We start from the raw sequence: 20,336 nt of genomic DNA, 5'->3' as shown, positions 1-20,336 counted from the left end.
AAAATACTTATCCATTGGTCAATTTTAACGTCATTCAAAATTATTTTATAGTTCGGCTGCACAACACAGCAACAAAAGAATGTCAGTGCTGGTTTGTACTTTTGCCCTTTCAACCACGTTCATGAACCAATTGTATTACAGTTTAGTGAGAGGTGGAGACGGTGGGTCACACCGTAGTCTGTAAACATGGTGAGTAAAGTTTCCTGCTAATTTATAAGTGTTTTGCCGTAGTTCATTTATTTCATTTACGAATGAAATCAATCAATAGTAAGAGCAGTTGTTTATGTAATAGTTTTCATGAACTGCAATCTTAGCCATATGATAGGAAGCTGATCTCATAGTTGGTTGAACGGCTAGCAACCGTTAGCTAGCTAGCTAAATTGCAATGTGGTAGCCATTTCATTCAAACGGTTTGGTTTAGCTACCGCGTGCTAGCTTATTGGTTTTTAATTCTGATTTTAATACCGTAATAAAAAAAACAACACCAACTGCGTTGTTATGTAACTTTCACGTTAACTAAACCTCTAACTATCAAGTTCGCAACCTTGAGTTTCGTGGACGAGCTATTGCGGACTTGCGTGTTAGCTGGCTAACATTTTATTGTTACTTTAGTCTAGCTTGTTAGCTGTTAATGACAGACTAGCTACTACGAGCTAATTCTTTGTTCCTTCGTCACTAAGTTCACAATTAGAAACTCAGCTAGCTGTTCAACGTGGGTAAAAGAATACCCCATAATCTGTCTTGGCCAACCTTACGGTTGTTTAACGTTAATTCAGATTCCCGGCCTTCGTTATTCGCAAGTACTTTATTGGTTAGTTTGCTAATAGCTTAGTCGTTTGTGGAGTTGTAAGCAGTGCACAAATGTGATTGAGGAAAACCGGTACCTATGTCATGTTATTTTCATTTGTGAATCAGGCATACACAGTTGCTCGTTAAATACCAAGTTTTTTTACTGTACTGAACACGAATATAATTATGTGCAATCCGAGATCTCGAAACCCCACGATACCGCGAAGGGGAGACGTTTTTCCTTATATCGTCATTTAATATAATTATTACAGTCACCTCTCTTCTCTGTTCTATTGAAGACTGTCTAAACCCTGGTAAATATTCTGAATGTGTTAGGGCACATAAAGCTACAGCACTGGGACACAACACTTGTGGCTTGTGATACGATGAGCAATATGCGTGGTTCAGACCGTAGCCCATTTAAGCCTGAGCTCATGGAAAAATCTGTTTTTGATTCCATGTCAAATGTTGTGTGTATATTTGTAAGTATAGTAATTGTGTGTGTGCTATTATTTTTGATATTGTGTGACACGGTCCATATAAGTAATAAGCGTATAGTAATTACATCTCACTTAATAATTGTGGTTTACCTGCACCTGTTCAGTTGGGAGACATTCCTTGTAAGGCATAGCTAGCTATGAACAAGTTGGTGTTAAACAATATTCCTTTTTACAGACTCACAGTTTTTGTCTTGCTAAATTAGTGAAAGGGGGTTACATTTTCTAATTAACTGGGCATGCTTTTCATTGCCTGAGGACATCAAATGGTCAGGCAACGTGCAGTTCATCTGCAGTGCACGTTTCTGTTATGATTGACAGTCCAGGTTTCGTGATATGCCTTACATGTTGCTCCTTGTGGCCCCATTGGCTCTGCCTGCCATAATTGGCCCATTCGTTATGAACGTGTATCAACAGACTAAGTGTTTCTTCCTGATACTTGCATTTGGTTTTGGGTGGTGTGATCCGGTTACTCTGCAGCAGGACTGTCTGGTTCAGAGCCAAATAGTCTTCCAGCTAGGCTAGCGGCTCTGTCAGTCAATACAGCACACAATGCTTTTGGAGACTCCACTGAGCAGGGTTCACCACATCCAGTGTTGGAGAGCCGTAGCGTCTCCTGGTTGTCTGTGTGTTGCAGCAGTAATGTGATTAAGTTATTAATTGGCTAAGGAGCTCACACACCATGATTCAAAGTCTTGCATTTGCAGCTGATTGGAAGGTAACCACAAAAACATGCAGATGCTGCAGCCCTCCAGTACTGTAGTTTGAAATCCATGCCATACAGAATTATTGTTGGACATTTTTAACAGAAGTAATTTTACAGGTCTAGTTTATTGGGTTAGAAAGATAGAAAATATTAAGCTTTTCAGTGTAGGTGAGTAATGGCAGGTTAGCTGGGTGTACAGCTATAGCGACTGATTACGGAAATCAAAATTTTAATATTTAATCACCAGATGTAGACATTTGTTATTCATTGAAAAATGGAAAAGTTTCTATTTTTACTACTTCTCTAATTTAGAAAATATAAGATATGGTAATGTGTTCCACTGTCCTAGGGGTATGGTAGATAATCAAGAAATACATGAGTATGTCGTGACTAATTCCTGTTTCATTAGCCTTTCCCATTATTTTCTGTGGAGAGACTAAAGCTCCTTTTATGGCTCACAGAGTGCAGTCACAGATTGATTCTGTTATTGCAACATACGGTGGGCTCCATAATGTTTGGGACAAAGACTTTTTTCTTGATTTGGCTGAGTACTCTTTAATTTTATAATGAAGCAGATTCCCAGCATTTATTTAACAGTGTTTTATACACTTTAGTTTCACCAGAAGAAATTATAGCACTATTGCATAGCCCCCCCCCATGTTTCTCAACAGGAGGGTCAGAGTTGTATGAGTGAAAGGAAGCAGTTATGAGCCTGAAAAATAAGGGGGAAAAAACCATCAATGACAGAGGCCAAACCTTAGGCTTACCAAAATCAGCTGGAAAATCATTAAGAAGAAATAGAGAAATGATGGTAATGACAAAGGGTCTGGTAGGCTATGGAATACCTCTACAGTTGATGACCGAAGAATTCTCACCATAATGAAGAAAAACACCTGTCCGACTGATCAGAAATACTCTTCAGGAGGCAGAAGTGGATGTGTCATTGACTATTGTCTATGGATGACTTCACAAACAGAAGTACAGAGGCTACACTGCAAGATACGAACAACTAGTTAGCTGCAACAACAGGATGGCCTGGTTACAGTCTACTGATAAGTACCTAAAAGAGCCTGCAGGGTTCTGGGAGAAAGTCTTGTGGACAGATGAGACCAAGATTCACTTGTGTCAGAGTGATGGGAAGAGCAATTGTGGAGTCCAAAAGGAACTGCCCAAAATCCAAAGCACCCCCGCTCATCTGTGAAGCATAGTGGTGGGGGTATTATGGTTTGGGCTTGTGTGGCTGCTACAGGTACTGGCTGACTTGCCTTCACTCATGATCTGACTGCTGATTGCAACAGCAGAATGAATTCTGAAGTGTTCAGAAGCATCTTATCTGGTCAGATTTCAACCAAATGGCTCCAAACTCATTGCATTGCGCTTCATCCCACAGCAAGACAGTGATCCAAAACAACCTGCTAAAGTAACAAAGGAGTTTTCCCAAAGCCAAAACTGGGACAATTCTTGACTGGCCAAGTCATTCATCCGATCTGAACACAAATGCCCATGCATTTCATATGCTGTAGTGGAAATGTCATGCAACTAGCCCCTGACACAAACAGATGGCTGCAGTACAGGCTGGCAGAGCATCACCAGAGTGGATATTCAGCACCTGGTGACGTCTATGGGTCAGACTTCAAGCAGTCATTGCATGCAAAGTATATGCGACAAAGTATGAAACATTTATGTGAAACCAAAATGTATTCCCGAGAAACAAAAAAACAACACAGTCTTTGTCCCAAACATCATGGAAGCTCGCTGCATGTGCCTATGGCTGTAGCAGTAACTGTATGGGCTGTCTTGTTTGTGCCAGTCTTCGACAGATGGTAGCAATGGCCCGAACCAAGCCGCTCCTTTCCCAGTTGTCCCACCTTCAGGGATGCCACCACCCTTTGTAAGTTGGTGCTGGAAAGATCAGTTCCTCCAGAGTGCTTTCTAGAACCTGTCTGTTTTTCTAGAACCTGGAGTTTCTCACAGACCCCCCCCCCCCCTTTTTGTGTGTTTCAAGATGGGACCGCCAGGAATGCCGCCTCATTTCCCGCCCATGGGGATGCCGCCGATGGGACAGAGGCCTCCGAACATGGCCCCCATGCCGCCGGCGATGATCCCGCCCATGATGCCGCCGATGGGCGGGCCTCCGATGGGACAGGTGGGAGGAGCCTCAGCGCTCATGAGCATAATGCCGTCTGCTTTTCCAGCTCTTCAGGGGTCTCATTTTTGCACATAAAATGTTATGAAAGCCCATAATTTGTCAAATAATTAAGGGAAACTCTTTGTTGCTTTGGTTTTGAAGCATTAAGAAATGTTAATTATCCTGTTGCTAGAACTAATTTCTGGCACCCGCTGTAGTAAAATGTATTTTTTGAACATTGTCTATCCGTCAATTAATGCAGTGCAATGATGAAGTTTTAAATGACTGCGTAGACGAACCGAATTATCCTCAGAAAGTCTAAAGGGGATACAGATAACATTTAAATTTAGGAGTGTCATTAACGACGGCAAAATGCACGTCAGCCCAGCTCATAAATGTGAAAAAAAGGTGAAGAGCTGGCTGTCCTTATTTAGGGTTATAAATAAGAGTCCTTATCGAGCCCTTGTGAAGTCATCTGGGGCAGGACCCCGATTCAGACATTCACTGTTATTTTCATTGGGCGTGTGTCCATTGTGAGCCACTTTCACGGTTTCCTAATTAAGGGGTGTGATCTCTGGGAGCGGTTTAAATAGTAACCGAGGTGTCGGTGAGCCGAGGCGGCGTTTCGCTGAGTCTCTCGCTGCTTATTTATACGCAGGGAGCTTCAGAGGCGCGAGCCGGGAGGGGGGGTAATTAATAGCGCGGATGAATATTTCATGATGTTCCCTCATTAGATGCCAGGCATGATGCCACCGATGATGCCCGGGATGATGATGCCACCCCGCATGCCAGCTGGGCCGATGCAGCCGACGGGACCGGTAACTCTCTCTCTCCGCGCCGTTCCAAAATGGCAGCCGCGCGCGGCCGGGAGCCGCTCGGTTAGCGCGATCAGCGTCGTGAAAGACGGCCGCTCTGTCTGCAGCCGTTTCAGGAACAAAGCCGTGGGCTCTGTGAACTATTTGAGAAGTCTCTCTAAATATTTGTCACGTTTATTGAGCCTGGGCTGGAAGAATACAGGCGGCACGCTCCCCCAGGATTCAGAAATGCCTCTACCCCCCCCTCACCCCCCCATCTGCTTCCTCCGGTGCCGATGCCCAATTTAACTTTCATAAGTTATATCGATGAGCGCTCTTTAATGCAATTAGGAAACGTAGCCTGCAGTCCCTCATTTCCAGTCAAAGCCTGTGTCTGGGGTCTGTTAAAGCATTTTATTTGCCTATGATGCTCTCATCCAGCCCAGTGTACACAGATAACATTACACAAGTGTACATACAGTACATGCATACATACACACCTGTGTACACACATGCATCCATACGTACACACATGCATGCATACATGCATACATACACACCTATGTACACACATGCATGCATACACACATACACACAGATATGCATACACACGCATGCATACATGGATGCATACATGCATACTCACAGGTATGTATGCGTTATGACTGCATGACTGTATGTATGTATGTATGCATGGTTATTTGTGCTGTGTTGAAGCAGTGCGGGTGATTAACTGGCTGCTTTGGAAGGTGGCGCGCGCTGTGGGAGACGCAGCGATCTGCTGGCAGGCGGCCCCTCTCTCTCCGCGGCGACCCGCTCCGTATGGCAGCGGGCCCCCGTCCCCCGGCGCTCTCCGAGCCGCTGCAGGAAACTCACACTTTGTCACTTCCTATCAGCCGCGACCAGAGGCTGCGCTACTCCGCTAACACACAAACATCACACTCAAGAGCCCGCTCGCGCCGCCACTGTTTATTCTCTGCCGGTCCTGGCTTTAGTCCTGTTGCGTGCGGTTAATATGAAACAAAAGCTGATTTGGGTGGGCGGGCGGGGCCTTCCATAATGTTCAGTTATTGATGACACCTTTGATACTGCAGGGGATAGTTTTTGATTTAAGCCTGAAAATTTTTAATTAAAATTCAGGTATAAATCCAGTATTAATCCATTAATTTAACATGACATGTAGTGGCCAGTTGGTCTAACTGTGTATAAGTGAGCCACTCTGAATCTTTTTTTGATGAAAAGGCCTTGCTTGTGTTTTATGAGCTGTTGTGTGTCTTGTGTCCCCAGCCTGGTGTAAGCCCAGTGGACACTTCTGGTAAGCTCTCTTTAACTCTGTTTCTGATTGGATGAAATCCAGCTGAGTCTACTGCTTTTACGTTCTCACTCATACAGACATTATTTAATTTTTAATTTTTGTGTTTGTTCAATTCTAGCCACGGTGGCACCGGGAACAATGGTGAGTGTAGTGCTTATGAGTTTTTTTTAGATTAAAAATGATGTGGCATTGATTTCCTAAATAAGGAGTATTGCAAAATTTGAAGAATTTTAAAATTTTATTTAATTATTTTAATTTAATGTTTTTTTCCTTTGCATGTCTAGAGGAAGCAGGTGAATTAAAATATTCAGAAAGATTGTGGTGTTAGGTGGGGAAATAAAATAAAAAAAATAAAAAAGCAGTTATTACAATAATTAATCCTCATGTTCATATTATTTTTTGTCTGTATATTTTTAAGTCTGTATTTAGTCTTTTGGTTATTTGGCCTGTTCTTGGTTGGAAAAGTTGATGCCGATGCAGTTGTGTCTTACGCTAACCTCTCTCTCTCCTCCTCCTCCTCACTTTTCTCTGGGACCGGCTGTCCAATGCAATCCCGCCATTTCTGCCGCTCAGCTCAGCACTCCGACTGGCGGCTCCCCTCAGGATGACCAGCCTAAGAAGGTGAACGCGCCGTAAAGACAACTTCCTGTCTCACAGGCTTAGAGAACGAGGGTCCGGCCTCAGGCGTACTGTACTGTTCACAGCACACTTTCAGTGGGTTTTAGTTGTAACGTTTGCACATTTCACACTGGTCTTTATCTATGACTTCATGGTAAAGTCAGTAAATTCAAATTTCCTACTAGTACTACTAGTACCCAGTGTTTAGTTACTAGTACCCAGTGTTTTGTCCCTATAGGTCTGCTTTAGGCAGGGGGTAAGGATGTATAAGCTCTGGCTTTGATTGCAGAAGTCGGTGTGGACGGAGCACAAGTCATTGGAGGGGAAGACGTACTACTACAACACAGAGACCAAGCAGTCCACCTGGGAGAAGCCGGACGACCTGAAGTCCCCAGCAGAGGTGTGTGCGCGAGGGACAGAACGAGGTCACTGCTGCCCAAGCTGAGATTCACGCAGGACGTTAACTTTCCCCTGTAACAACTTTTAAAATGTTACGCATCTATTGCCTTTTCATTTTAAGCATTGTAAATCATAGAAACCAGCCCAGTGTTACGGAGTTTCAGACTTGATCACGATATTATCCTCTGTGCTTGCATTAGAGCCTAGTAATTGGATTTTTGCCCTGTAGGATCCAGTTATGCAGGATAATGTGGTACCATTCACATTCAAGATAATTTTGTGTAAGAAGTCTTTTATGATTCCTTTGTAGCAACTGCTGTCAAAATGTCCCTGGAAGGAATATAAATCGGACACGGGAAAGCCGTACTACTACAACTCTCAAACCAAGGAGTCCCGCTGGACCAAACCTAAAGAGCTGGAAGATCTAGAAGGTGATCGCAAGAACGTGCTGCTAAAAAATGAGCAAAAAAACAGCAATTTCTATTCTTATTGGTAATCCTTTAGACTGTTGGGTCAACAGTGCTGTGCTATGAGGGTTCCAGCAGACTGTGATCTTACTATGGTTTTTTATGTTTGATCTGTTTCCATAGCATTGATGGGAACGTTATATGCCTTTTCCAGTTAGTTAAATTAGATGACTAGCTGAAAGGTCACTTAAGTATATTTTTGTACTGTTCCATGCGAACACTGTCTGATGCTGTAACATGTGAACGTATTTTTGTCTCTCTGCTTCTTGCAGCTATGATAAAGGCTGAAGAGTCTGGGTAAGTTGAGGTTATTTCTTTTAAAGCTTTCTCTCCTGTGAAGCTGTGCTCTGGACTAGACTCTGGAAGGAAGTTGAAACCGTTGATCAGAAGAACTATTGCAGGGCACTTTCTGTTGGTTTTGGTGGTCTACGGGTTGAAATCTGACCAGTGCCTCCGCATGTTTTTCCAGGACACCTGATCCAGCTGCAGCTGCTGTTGCTGCGGCGGCGGCTGCTGCTGCCGCCGCCGCCGCCGCCTCTGCTGCCGCCGCCGTTGCCACGGCCACCACGGTCACCGCCGCACCCACCGCGCAGCCGGAGGCCGTCGTCGCCATGACGACGGCGTCCGAGGCGGAGACAGCCGCCCCGGCCGTCGCCGAGGAGCAGCTGACCCAAGCGCCCGTCCAGGTGGCCGAGGTCACGGCGGACACGCCCGTCAACTCCGCCGAGGACACGCCCAGCATGGAGGCCCCGCCCGGGTATCTAAGCCCCGCCCACTCTCCGGCTGTCTTGCACCTGTGCGCGCTGCACTGTCCGCTGTACAGCTGGCTCACTTCACCAGCACGGGGGCCTGTGTGTCCCCATGACTCTGCCGGTTTGCACATGGTCACCTGTCCAGAAATAGCCAATCGGAGCAGTGTATACATTTTCTGTCCAGAATTAACCAATCGGTGCAGTGTACACATTCACGTAGAAACAGCAGCTGAGGGATCCCTGGGTACAATATCAGTCCGGTTCCCTGTTCCTTAGCGTGACTGATATTTCTGTTTGATGTCAGTGAGCTGCAGGCTTGATGTCTCTGTCCTTACCGCCCTCTCTCCCCTGGCCTCCACAGGGAGGCCCCTAAGAAGGAGGAGCGGCCAGAGCTGGTGAAGAAGGTCTACAAGTGGAACACCAAGGAGGAGGCCAAGCAGGCCTTCAAGGAGCTCCTGAAGGAGAAGGTGCAGCTTCGTTAAATTTCAGCCTGTTCATATCCTGCGGGCTTGTGTTCCCCAGCCCTCGTTTGCTTATCGCGCAGTGTGCTAAGGCGTAGCGGTCCGGTTGCGACCGTGTTCGGCACTAGACGTAGTTGTTGTGCTTGCGTCCCCATCTCTCGTCTCAGCCATTTTGCGGGACGTTGAAACTGGCTGGGGACCGGCGGCCGCTCAGCTTGGCCTCGCTCGCCTCCGAAACACCGAGCCGCCCTCGGCACGGCGGGGGTCGGGGCTCGTTTTAACGGAAATGGCCTTTTTTCCCCTCCCCCTTCCGAGGTCCCTTATTGATCCCGTCTTAGTTGTTTTAAAATTAGCCCCGGTAGAGTTTATCCTGAGGTAGCGTGTTCATTTCCGCAGAGAGCTTTCCTCCCACGTCCTTGTAATTGGGCTTTATTGGGCAAACGCGTGACCGGGAAGAAGCCAGTTTGAGGGGCTACACTTGCTGAATAAGAATGACTCTGAAGAGGGGAGATTCCTTTCCTACTGACTGAAGGGACACCAGCAGTAAAGCATTACTGGATCTTTTTTTTATGATACTGGAGGAATTCGTTTTAATAAGCAGCACTAATCAAAGCAATTTCACTTCTCTTCATACCTCTCATACTAAACGTTCTGTGTCTATGAAAATGTGTATATGTATTTGTTTCCACCGTGATAAATTGTGGTTAACTTACAGATTGTTGGTTCTGAAGCTGGCGGTCTTTTGTCCGTTTAATTTGTAGGGCGTGTCATCCAATGCCTCGTGGGAACAGGCCATGAAAATGATCATCAATGACCCACGCTACAGGTAGCTATTGGCCAGGACCCCTTCCATTTGGTGGCGCTTTACCGTGGGCAACATAACCAACGCCTGCACCCCCCTCTGCTGTCTCTCATTACAGCGCGCTACCTAAACTGAGCGAGAAGAAGCAGGCCTTCAACGCATACAAGGTCCAGACGGAAAAGGAAGAGAAGGAGGAGGCCAGGATTAAGTACAAGGAGTCCAAAGAGACCTATCAGCGCTTCCTGGAGAACCACGAGAAGATGACCTCCACCACCAGATACAAGTGCGTGCTCCTTCAGCATGGGGTGCTGGTGCTCTATGTGTTTGTCTTCTCTCTCTCTTTCTCTCTCCCTATGTCTCTGTTTCTCCTTCTCTCCTCTCCCCAACCTCCTCTTCCTCCATCACTTGCAAAGCGCACACACACACACACTTTCTCAGTACATCCAGTGGTGCTCAGAGTTTTGATTGCGCTGCCTTCAGTGGGAGAGCCTGTCGCTTTGTGTTTGTCTCCTTGCTCGGCTTCGGCGGCTGATTTCTGAAGGGAGTTTAACTGCTCTAGGCCCAGGCTCCAGCTCTGAACACCTTTAATGCCTTTCTTAATCGAGTGACACGCTCAAAACACGCTGTTGTCTAGAAGTGCGTTCTCTACTGATAACATACAGAGTCGCTTCCATTGTTTCATTTCAATTAGGCACACGCGTTACAATGTTTTGGTAGTTAATTCATCCGCATAATTTAGAGAGCCGCATAATTGACTAGGCAGCCATATGTATTGCACTATACTACCTTGTGAATATTCCTCAGATTTCGGTAAATAATTTTGCGTGGAATATTCCGGAGAGGGTACCTCAGCCGGTCGGCGATGTAACAAACTCATACCCTGCTTCTCTGGAAGCGCTCCAGCGTAGCTGTCAGAGGTTCGTTCAGCGGGATGGAAACGCTTCGGCGGCAAATTAAGCGCTCCTCGCCCTCGGCCAAAGGGCCGCGTAACCAGCCCGCCTCCATCTCTGAAACGGAGCGGCGTTTGGGGACGCCCTGCCCCAGCGGGCACGGCGGGAGGAGGCGCGCTACCTATCCGGCGTAGCTATTCTACCGTGAAATAAACTCTGAAGTGGGCGTCGGCCCCCGGTAAAAAAAAAATTAAAAAAACGCCGCGGGGACTATAAGCGGAGACGTCTGGCGGCGAGGCCCATCCGTCACCCCCGCGTTAGCGGAGCGGCCCTCTCCCTCCCCCCCGCGCGGGGGACATTAATAACCGTCGCGCCCCAGCCCTGTCCGCGGGGAGCCGTAACGCACACGCGCGCTACGCCACGCCTGTCATCAGTCTGCACGCATGCGGCCGCTCTGTGGCTTTCTAGTGATGACTTTTTAATGGCTGCACTGCTGCGCTGGAGGTTTGCTAATTAGGAGCGTGTAGTTATCGAGTCGACTGCTCCAGTCTCATGAGATGCTACTGTCCCTGTTCTAAATATACAGCGCAATGTTTTACCTGTTTGACCCGAGAATGACTGTTCCAGTCAGAAGCGGTCGTTTTCGTAGTTTAGTACAAATAGGAATCTGGACACATTCAATTTACTTTTTCCAGAGACTTAATTTCTCAAATATGTAAAGAGTTTCTTTTTGTGGGAGTTGGCCCTTGAACCTGAAGATCAGAAATGCATATATAGATTTCTGAAATATAAAGACGCGTGTAAAAAAAAAAATGTGGTCAAAAAAATTGCCAAAGCTGAAAATGAGCTCAGGTTCATAAGTTTTACTCGACACTGCTGCCACCATGTGGAGGAACTCGTCCCTACATGAATCGCATCACATAAGAGGACTTTCTAAACACGAGCGGGTGTTTTCCTGTAGAGCTGCAGTGACACTGTCCGTCCTGTAGGGGCAGCTGTAACACGGCTGCATAACCGAGCCCGTCATGCATTCAGTGTTTGTGACACGGTTGGTCATGCAGGAAAGCAGAGCAGATGTTCGGCGAGCTGGAGGTGTGGAGCATCGTTCCTGAGCGGGACCGTCTGGAGATCTACGAGGACGTCTTGTTTTACCTGGCCAAGAAGGAGAAGGTGAGCGAGGCCTCTCGTCCTTCCCTTTCCCCCCCGTCTGTCTTCTGGGCCCGTCCCATCAATGCTCGGGGCACTTGAGAATCCTTCAGATCCTTGAAAGTTTGTGAATTTGAAGAAAAGAATATAAGGCCTTGATCGTTTTTGAAATTGACATGGTACTTAAGAGTGCTTGAATCCACAGTTGAATATTTTGTGCAGACGGAGAAATTGAAGTTCTGCCTTGCGGTGCAATCGTCTAGCCCTTTCTGGATTCGTGCCCAAAGTCTCAAATTTTTCCAGGTCATTGGCTTGTGCAGCAACACCTTTATCGAACATCATCATTAATAGAAATGTGTATGGTATTATTGAGTGCACTGACACCTCTAAAATATTTAAAATATTTAGACATTGTTTAAAAAAGTGTTTTCCCCTTACAGATCCATCCTTCAGCCCAGTGTGGTGGGAATTCCACTTAATAAAAGCAGTCTTCTAAATTATAAATTTCTTTCTTAATTTGATGGTGAATTATAAGCTAAAATGCGATTGGAATGGGATTACATGGTCATGGAAGCTGTGATTTGAGTGGGAAAGCTGAACTGTAATATGATTTGCTCGTGCTGAAGAGTTATTTGGGCCGTCGCTGGTGTGTAATCACGCGTGTTTGCTGAACGCGCGCTCCGCAGGAACAAGCCAAGCAGCTGAGGAAGAGGAACTGGGAAGCGCTGAAGAACATTCTGGACAACATGGCCAACGTGACGTACCGCACCACCTGGTCCGAGGCGCAGCAGTACCTGCTGGACAACCCCACGTTCGCCGAGGATGAGGAGTTGCAGAGTACGTGTGCGGCAGTCTTACTGTACCCTCTAAACGTTCATTATTCTTAACAGTGAGCCTTTCACACCCAACAGCTGTAGGGCTCGGGCCTTAAATGCATGCAGGCAATGCAATGGGGAGTTGACCATATGCTTGAAACCTTTTCAAAGTTTTTTTTTTAATGTGTTTCAATTTGTATTATTTTCACGTGAAACAAGATGATCATAATATACTCAGACAGGAAACCAATTCCTCTCCCCCACGCCATCCCGCTCTGATCATTAAAAAAGAATTCCACTAAAGAGGTTACGGAGGTAGAATTCTCCAGGCAGGAGGTAGAAGTAATTGGTGAAACCAGCTGGAAGAAACACACGGCAGGACTTTTACTTTCTGACCCCTGCACTCTCGACCTCTGGCCCAGTGCTCTCTGTGACCATGAGCCCGCTGCTAACACGAACGCTAACGCTCTCCCCCCTCTCCCCGTGCGCAGATATGGACAAGGAGGACGCGCTGATCTGCTTCGAGGAGCACATCCGCACCCTGGAGAAGGAGGAGGAGGACGAGAAGCAGAAGTCCCTCCTGCGGGAGAGGCGCAGGCATCGCAAGAACCGGGAGGCCTTCCAGGTGGGCAGGCGCTAGCGGGGCGCGGGGCGGACCCCGGCCTGTTCGCACTCAGACTCGGGCCTGAGGTGCACTCACTGTGTTTAAGTGAGAGGTCTGCAGCTAGCCGCTAGCCGCTAGCCGCTAACTCGTCCACCGGATCGGACGTGAGCTGGCCTGGCCTGGGATCACTTTTTCCTGAATTTAATAGTGCTAGAGAAACCAGCCGACTGGGTGCCGAGAAGGTCCTTTTCATAAACCCGACATTGTCCTACAGGCGTAATTAAAAAGCCATTAGCCCTTCTCTGGTTATCAGATTAGATTAACAGTTGTGTTTTGCATGTAGCGTAGCCTTCATAATTTGTAGCAAGTTCACAGTGTCTAGCTATCTGTGGAGATGTGGCTCTTAAGGCAAGGTAACATGATTAATTAATACCTTGTGAGCTTGGTCACCTTGGTCTTCTAACCGTGTTGTAGCTGCTAGCTGTGGTTGAATGAATCGTAAGCCTTCAGCTAAGAAATGTCTGGCCTTGTTTTGTTACAGTTGCCTTGTCAAACCTCTCTCCTTTGAATCTTCAAAATGGAAACTGAACTGAAGCTCAGAAAAGATATTTTTTTGGTGTTTGTATTGTTCCCTGCTGCTGCTGCCACATGCTGACTTTAAGTTGCTGTGAAAAGCCTGTTGCTTTTACTGTGAAACGGATAAACGGCTCTCTGAGCCACTGTGTCTGAGCCCCTACAGAGAGACTCTGGCCCATACACACGGTAACTTGTTTCCTTTTCAGGGCTGAGATTCATTTCCACGCTCTCGGTGTAACCTCGTTGTCCCCCCCTGCAGAAATTCCTGGACGAGCTGCACGACCACGGGCAGCTCCATTCCATGTCGGCCTGGATGGAGATGTACCCCACCATCAGCTCCGACATCCGCTTCGCCAACATGCTGGGCCAGGCGGGTAAGAATGCCCTGCTTTTTTTACTGACCGCTGTCTGCTGGCACAGCAGTTCAGAGTGGTGTTTGTTAACCATGTAAGGAGTGAGATCACACGGATGTCATTAGAATGTTCTTAACCCTCCTGTTCTGTTCATTTTTTAGGTACAGCAAAAATGTTCCCCATACGGGGGGGGTTTGCAAATACATGAAATTAACCATTTTCATTTAAAATGTTGATTACACTAATTAAGGCCAGTAGATGAAGTTTCATACTGAAAAAATAATTTTAAGTATTTTTCCTAGATTTTCAAACTTTAAAAAGGGTCAATTTGACCCGCAACATAACAGGAGGGTTAACTGAACATTCTAATGCTGATGTCACAATCACTACTGGTGATTGAAAGCAGTGGAGTTCTAGAACACTGACTTAGAATTCCAAAACATTCCAAAAAGCCTACTTACTCTTCAAATGGTTACATGGGATCTATGAAAGTACGTGTACAGTACAGTATGGGGAGTGGAAAAGGGAAAGCTGTGTAGGTTTGGTGAGAGCGCACACCAAATAACGCGTGTACGTTAGTTTATGCCGACTCTTCTATAGGCTCCACCCCTCTGGACCTGTTTAAGTTCTACGTGGAGGACCTGAAGGCGCGCTACCACGACGAGAAGAGAATCATCAAGGACATCCTGAAGGTGAAGCCCTAATTGGATCCAGAACCCTGACATTTTACTGCCCCTGTGCTTTGCTCTAAAGCACAGTCACACTAGCCCTGTGCTTTGCTATAAGGCCCAGTCACACTAGCCCTGTGCTATGCCCTAAGACACAGTCACACTAGCCCTGTGCTTTGCTATAAGGCCCAGTCACACTAGCCCTGTGCTTTGCTATAAGGCCCAGTCACACTAGCCCTGTGCTTTGCTATAAGGCCCAGTCACACTAGCCCTGTGCTTTGCTCTAAAGCACAGTCACACTAGCCCTGTGCTTTGCTCTAAAGCACAGTCACACTAGCCCTGTGCTTTGCTATAAGGCCCAGTCACACTAGCCCTGTGCTTTGCTCTAAAGCACAGTCACACTGGCCCTGTGCTTTGCTCTAAAGCACAGTCACACTAGCCCTGTGTTTTGCTATAAGGCCCAGTCACACTAGCCCTGTGTTTTGCTATAAGGCCCAGTCACACTAGCCCTGTGCTTTGCTATAAGGCCCAGTCACACTAGCCCTGTGCTTTGCTCTAAAGCACAGTCACACTACCCCTGTGCTATGCCCTAAAACACAGTCACACTAGCCCTGTGCTTTGCTCTAAAACACAGTCACACTAGCCCTGTGCTTTGCTCTAAAGCACAGTCACACTAGCCCTGTGCTTTGCTATAAAGCACAGTCACACTAGCCCTGTGCTTTGCTATAAAGCACAGTCACACTAGCCCTGTGCTTTGCTCTAAAGCACAGTCACACTAGCCCTGTGCTTTGCTCTAAAGCACAGTCACACTAGCCCTGTGCTTTGCTCTAAAGCACAGTCACACTAGCCCTGTGCTTTGCTCTAAAGCGGTCACACTAGCCCTGTGCTTTGCTCTAAAGCACAGTCACACTAGCCCTGTGCTTTGCTCTAAAGCACAGTCACACTAGCTCTGTGCTTTGCTATAAGGCCCAGTCACACTAGCCCTGTGCTTTGCTCTAAAGCACAGTCACACTAGCCCTGTGCTTTGCTCTAAAGCACAGTCACACTAGCCCTGTGCTTTGCTCTAAAGCGTGCTCTCTCGCAGGATAAGGGCCTCACTGTGGAGGTGAACACCGCTTTTGAGGAGTTTGGCACAGCGATCAGCTCCGATAAAAGAGCCACAACGCTGGACGCCGGCAACATCAAGCTGGCCTTCAACAGCGTGAGTCTCAGTCTTTTCACTTTAGAACATAAAGACATGACGTAGATCTTGTACTTCTGTTTATGTATTTTTCCATCAAATCCTATAATCGGTAGAAGTAATGGTGTTACTTTAGCAGATAAAGCTGTTCAGGATTATATTTCACTTCACTTTTTACCTTTATACACCTGAATATTCACTGGTGCTCTTCGTGTTATATTTGTTACTCCCCACTATAATAGTTTTGCTGTGACCTGATGTTTAATCTTCCATATGACAGTTTTACGTCCAGAAATCCCTTGTATATTGAGAAGTCCCATGATTACAAGCTTTAAGAAAGGGGAAGTATGTGATGTAATAAGTGCAGGAGGCCCGCCCCTGTGGGGGCCTGTATAAACGGGGCCGCGGGATGCTGCTCCTCGCTGGATGACTGACGCGTCCTCGCTCGCCCCTGTCCTCGTGCAGTTACTGGAGAAAGCCGAGGCGCGGGAGAGAGAGCGAGAGAAGGAGGAGGCCAGGAAGATGAAGAGGAAAGAGGCCGCCTTCAAGAGCATGCTGAAGCAGGCCACCCCGCCCCTCGAACCCGAGTCCACCTGGGAGGGAGTACGTGTCCGCCTCCGTTTCTACGGCTTTATATGAAGGCATTATTTCAGTGTGGTCCCGACACGGACATTAATACAACCAGTAGACCGGAGACTCTGTCTAGCCCCCTTCATGTGTGTGAACTGCCATAGTGGACTCATGTGTCTGCTGTTCCCCTGTTCAGCCTTTAGTTGTCCTCTATTACTCCTCTATTCTCATTTCCTGGCATTTCGTTTTCAGGTGCGGGAGAGATTCCTGAAGGAATCCGCCTTTGAGGACGTCACTCTGGAGTCGGAAAGGAAGAGGATCTTCAAGGACTTCATTCATGTTTTGGAGGTGATTTTATGTCTACGCTACTTTTAGCCCTTCAAGGTGTAAAATCACAAATGTGATTAGAACGTTCTTAACTGAACACACTAATGCTGACGTCACAATCACTACTGGAAAGCAGTGGAGTTCTAGAACACTGAAAAAGCATTCCAAAAAGTCTACTCTACAAAGGGTTAAAAGACTTAAAAAGTAGAAACAGAAAATGTTTGGGCTGCATATTGCACACTAGATGCATTTGCAGTTGTGTTCATGGAATGTGTAGCTCAGACGGACCATGTCTTCTTTCTCACCAGCACGAGTGCCAACACCATCATTCTAAGAACAAGAAGCATTCAAAGAAATCCAAGAAACATCACAGAAAGAGGTCCCGATCTCGCTCGGTGAGTCTGAGAGATCGTACCATATCAGACTATTCACCAGCACCTAAACCGTTTCTGAGGTTCTCCGTGGTGGTGGTTGACGCTCCCGTCTCCGCAGGGCTCCGAGTCTGAAGACGATGACTACCACTCAAAGAAGAAGAAGCGGTCGCAGTCCAAGTCCCCGTCAGAGCGCTCCTCCAGCGGTGAATCCGGTCAGTGCAGCCCTCTATTTCTCTATTACTTTCTACAGAGATCCCCGGCAGCCATTTTACTGCCAGCTGGTGCCATGTAAAATGACCTGCTATTGAAAGCTTTCACTGAGAAATCAGCTTTATTAGTGTTTTTATGACTGCTTCCTCGGTAAATATGAGCTTGATATGAAATTAAACCAGTAGCAGTAAGTTTGCACCTTTAATCTTTGTGTATGAGATCTTTAGACAAAGTTTTTTTTAAAAATACATCAGGTAACAATACGAGTCTTTTCTCACCGTCGTTCTTTGAATTTGATCTTCAGAGAGAAGCTACAAGAAATCAAAGAAGCACAAGAAGAAGGCCAAGAAAAGGCGACACAAGTCGGTACGTTCTCACGAGCCGGTTACCGGGGAAACGGGCGGCGGTTGGGAGCCGCGTTTGGAGTGCGGCGTGTTCTTAAAAGCGTTTCTCTTTCCCCCCCGTCCCGCAGGCCTCCCCCGAGTCCGAGGGCGAGAGGGACAAGAAGGGCAGGGACCGCGACAGAGACCGGGAGAGGGAGAAGGAGAAGGAGCGGGAGAAGGAGAAGGAGAACGACCGGTCCAGGGGGAAACCTCGCTCCGAGTCCAAGCAGAAGTCTCCCAAGAGAAAGCCGGGGAAGGAGGAGGTGAGGGCGCTCCGCTGAATGACCGAACAACTGCTAAATTACACAACAGCTTGGGTTCCAAAAAAAGTGTCCACACTGCAGTGGTAACAACATAAGAGCTCATCTCATTCAAGAGCTCATCCAAATTGCCCTTATAGCGGTTTTTAGAATGCATCTCCAGTGGTGACATGTTAAAACAGCCACTGCTGTACACTGACTGTCGCAGGGTGCAGTACATGCCGGAGTGTCGATTGACAGTGTGTTCAATGATAAAGCGCCCCCCCTGGTGTGGACACCATTGAACGATTCATAGTTTATGGCAGGTTATTATCTTTCCCAGTGGAAAACGGGCCTTCAGCTTTTCAGGCCGCTGAGCCCATGCTGATGTACCCGTCCTGCGCACGGTGGCCCCCCTTCTGTTTTACCGACCGATGAAACCCGACGTCGATGCTTCATGCAGACACACTGCGCGGCTCTGAGCGTAAATCAGATTTCCATTTCGAGTGGCGGGCTCATCGGCGACGCAGTAATTCATACGAACTGCGCTCTCTCCTTTTGCACACATGAGATGGTCCCGGTGGAAAACGTCCATACCCGCGAAATTAAGGAAGCACCGCTCCTTATATTATCTATTAAAGTATGACAGCGTTAAATATGTCATTTTCACAGTCAGAGGCTAAGAGTGATATCACCATTAGGGCGGTGGGGCACCTCATGCTCTGGTACTTACAGCGCTCATGTCTCATGTGCCGTACACCCGCGTGTTCACCTTGCTCAGGGTACCGCAGCAGCGAGGGCGTAACGATACGATACGATGGTGACACACCGAACAAAGATAAGACCGCGATACGATTTCTGTTCATTTATAACAATGTGATACAATTAAGAGTGATTAATCACAAAATACGTTTGGCTGCGATGTGAATGTGACCATTAGATTTGACGGATTCCCTCCACCACACAGACACACAAGATCATTAGAATAACAGTGTAACTTTCCAAGTTAACAAGTGTGTTTCATTTCATTGCCTCAGTCTGCCTAGGTAAGTTTGCCGTGTGAATGACTGATTCATCACGATGCACTGATGCCGTCTCAGTACAGCCCTACACAGCAGTGCTCCTACAAAGACTTGAACCGCTAACCCTCTGGTCTAATGCCACCCTAAGAGTGCGACCCACATTTTGAGCTCTCCTCCTCCTGCTCTCCTCCAGGACGGCTGGGACACCTCGGGGAGCGAGCTGAGCGAGGGGGAGCTGGAGAAGAGGAGGAGGACCCTGCTGGAGCAGCTGGACGCGCCCTGAGACCCCCCCCTCCTCCCAGCCCCCTGGCGCGCACGCCCCCCCACCCCCCACAACCCCCCCGACGCCACACTGTCACACGTTCTGCATTCCCATGATTTAGCGCTGTACCCTTCAGAGCGAGCTACGCGGAGCGCGCTAGCCAATCCCTTGGCAAAGCAGAGGCCACCTTTAAACAGGAGCGCGCAGGACACGGGAAGTGCTCGCATGCTTAGCGACGGCTACTTTTAATGTCTCAGAGTCCAGATGAACGTTATTTTTGTTATTCCTTTTTGTATTAAAAAAATTTAAAAAAAGATAAATAAAATTCCCGGCGGCAGAGTTTTACGTAGTTGCGCGTTCGTTTCGATTAGCGAAGGTTTGAGTGGACGCGCGCGTGTTCACGGGGAGCGCTGGGCGGCTGTGTCAAAGCTGCAGCGTCACCAGCGTCTTCATAAACCCAGAACACACTGCTCCTTCACACTGGGGGGAGCGAGTGGTCTGCTCTTCTGCTCAAAAACACGACAGCTGGTTTCTTTTTTTTCCCCCTTCCAATTGCAAGTGAATAGCCTTTGTTGTATTGATGGCCTTTGCTCATTGTAACTAATGTCTGAAGCGAATTCCTCCGGTTGTCTCAACTCTTGACGATTCAGATTCAGACAGAACAGAACTGAAGTCGATGCTTATTGATTTAAAAGATGTAAGGCTCGTGCTATTTCATTTTTCTTTTTAAACGATAGTATCCGCCGGACGCGATTCCGACAGGATTAAAATGTGAGGAAACGCATTTGGATATTTTTATTTGTTGATTTTTGCCCCCTTTGGAGAGCTTGTGCATGTTAATGTACAACCGTGTAGCTGCAGTCTGTCCAAATAAAGAATTCTGACTTCCTGTCTCACACTGATAAAAAAAGGCACCCGTGTTCTGGGTGGATGTTCTTTGTTGATGTAAATTTAAAAGCAACATTGTGGATAATAAACTCCAGATACCA

The 20,336-nt window shown here is 47.1% G+C and overlaps 1 protein-coding gene across 3 annotated transcripts; it reads left to right on the top strand.

Annotated features, from left to right (window-relative positions):
• The first annotated feature begins 51 nt into the window (after positions 1-51).
• prpf40a (PRP40 pre-mRNA processing factor 40 homolog A) lies at positions 52-20,336 on the top strand. Of its 3 annotated transcripts, none has more exons than XM_064309960.1 (27): positions 52-189; positions 3,803-3,883; positions 3,998-4,138; positions 4,855-4,938; positions 6,202-6,229; positions 6,348-6,370; positions 6,803-6,850; positions 7,137-7,247; positions 7,557-7,677; positions 7,986-8,010; positions 8,183-8,470; positions 8,827-8,932; positions 9,688-9,752; positions 9,847-10,011; positions 11,680-11,788; positions 12,451-12,601; positions 13,071-13,204; positions 14,019-14,133; positions 14,713-14,804; positions 15,865-15,981; positions 16,426-16,563; positions 16,783-16,878; positions 17,166-17,252; positions 17,350-17,443; positions 17,746-17,807; positions 17,914-18,087; positions 19,279-20,336. In XM_064309960.1, exons 1-27 carry the CDS (start codon positions 187-189, stop codon positions 19,366-19,368), a joined length of 2,748 nt encoding a protein of 915 aa, XP_064166030.1. In that variant the 5' UTR covers positions 52-186; the 3' UTR covers positions 19,369-20,336. The 3 variants fall into 3 exon arrangements, with proteins under 3 accessions (XP_064166030.1, XP_064166029.1, XP_064166031.1); XM_064309959.1 differs by having other exon boundaries at positions 14,692-14,804; XM_064309961.1 differs by lacking the exon at positions 3,803-3,883 and having other exon boundaries at positions 59-189; positions 14,692-14,804.

The sequence above is a fragment of the Anguilla rostrata genome, chromosome 15 (genome assembly GCF_018555375.3).
Source record: "Anguilla rostrata isolate EN2019 chromosome 15, ASM1855537v3, whole genome shotgun sequence".
Lineage (NCBI taxonomy): Eukaryota > Metazoa > Chordata > Actinopteri > Anguilliformes > Anguillidae > Anguilla > Anguilla rostrata.
Note: the sequence above shows the minus strand (reverse complement) of the source record. Positions and strands in the feature narration are given on the sequence as shown.

What these genes read in the sequence shown, in the direction of transcription:
- prpf40a (XM_064309959.1), top strand. An exon ending in CAACATGCTGGGCCAGGCGG is followed by an intron (nt 14,134 to 14,691) that starts GTAAGAATGCCC and finishes CGTGTACGTTAG; the next exon opens with TTTATGCCGACTCTTCTATA. An exon ending in CTCCTCCAGCGGTGAATCCG is followed by an intron (nt 17,444 to 17,745) that starts GTCAGTGCAGCC and finishes TTTGATCTTCAG; the next exon opens with AGAGAAGCTACAAGAAATCA.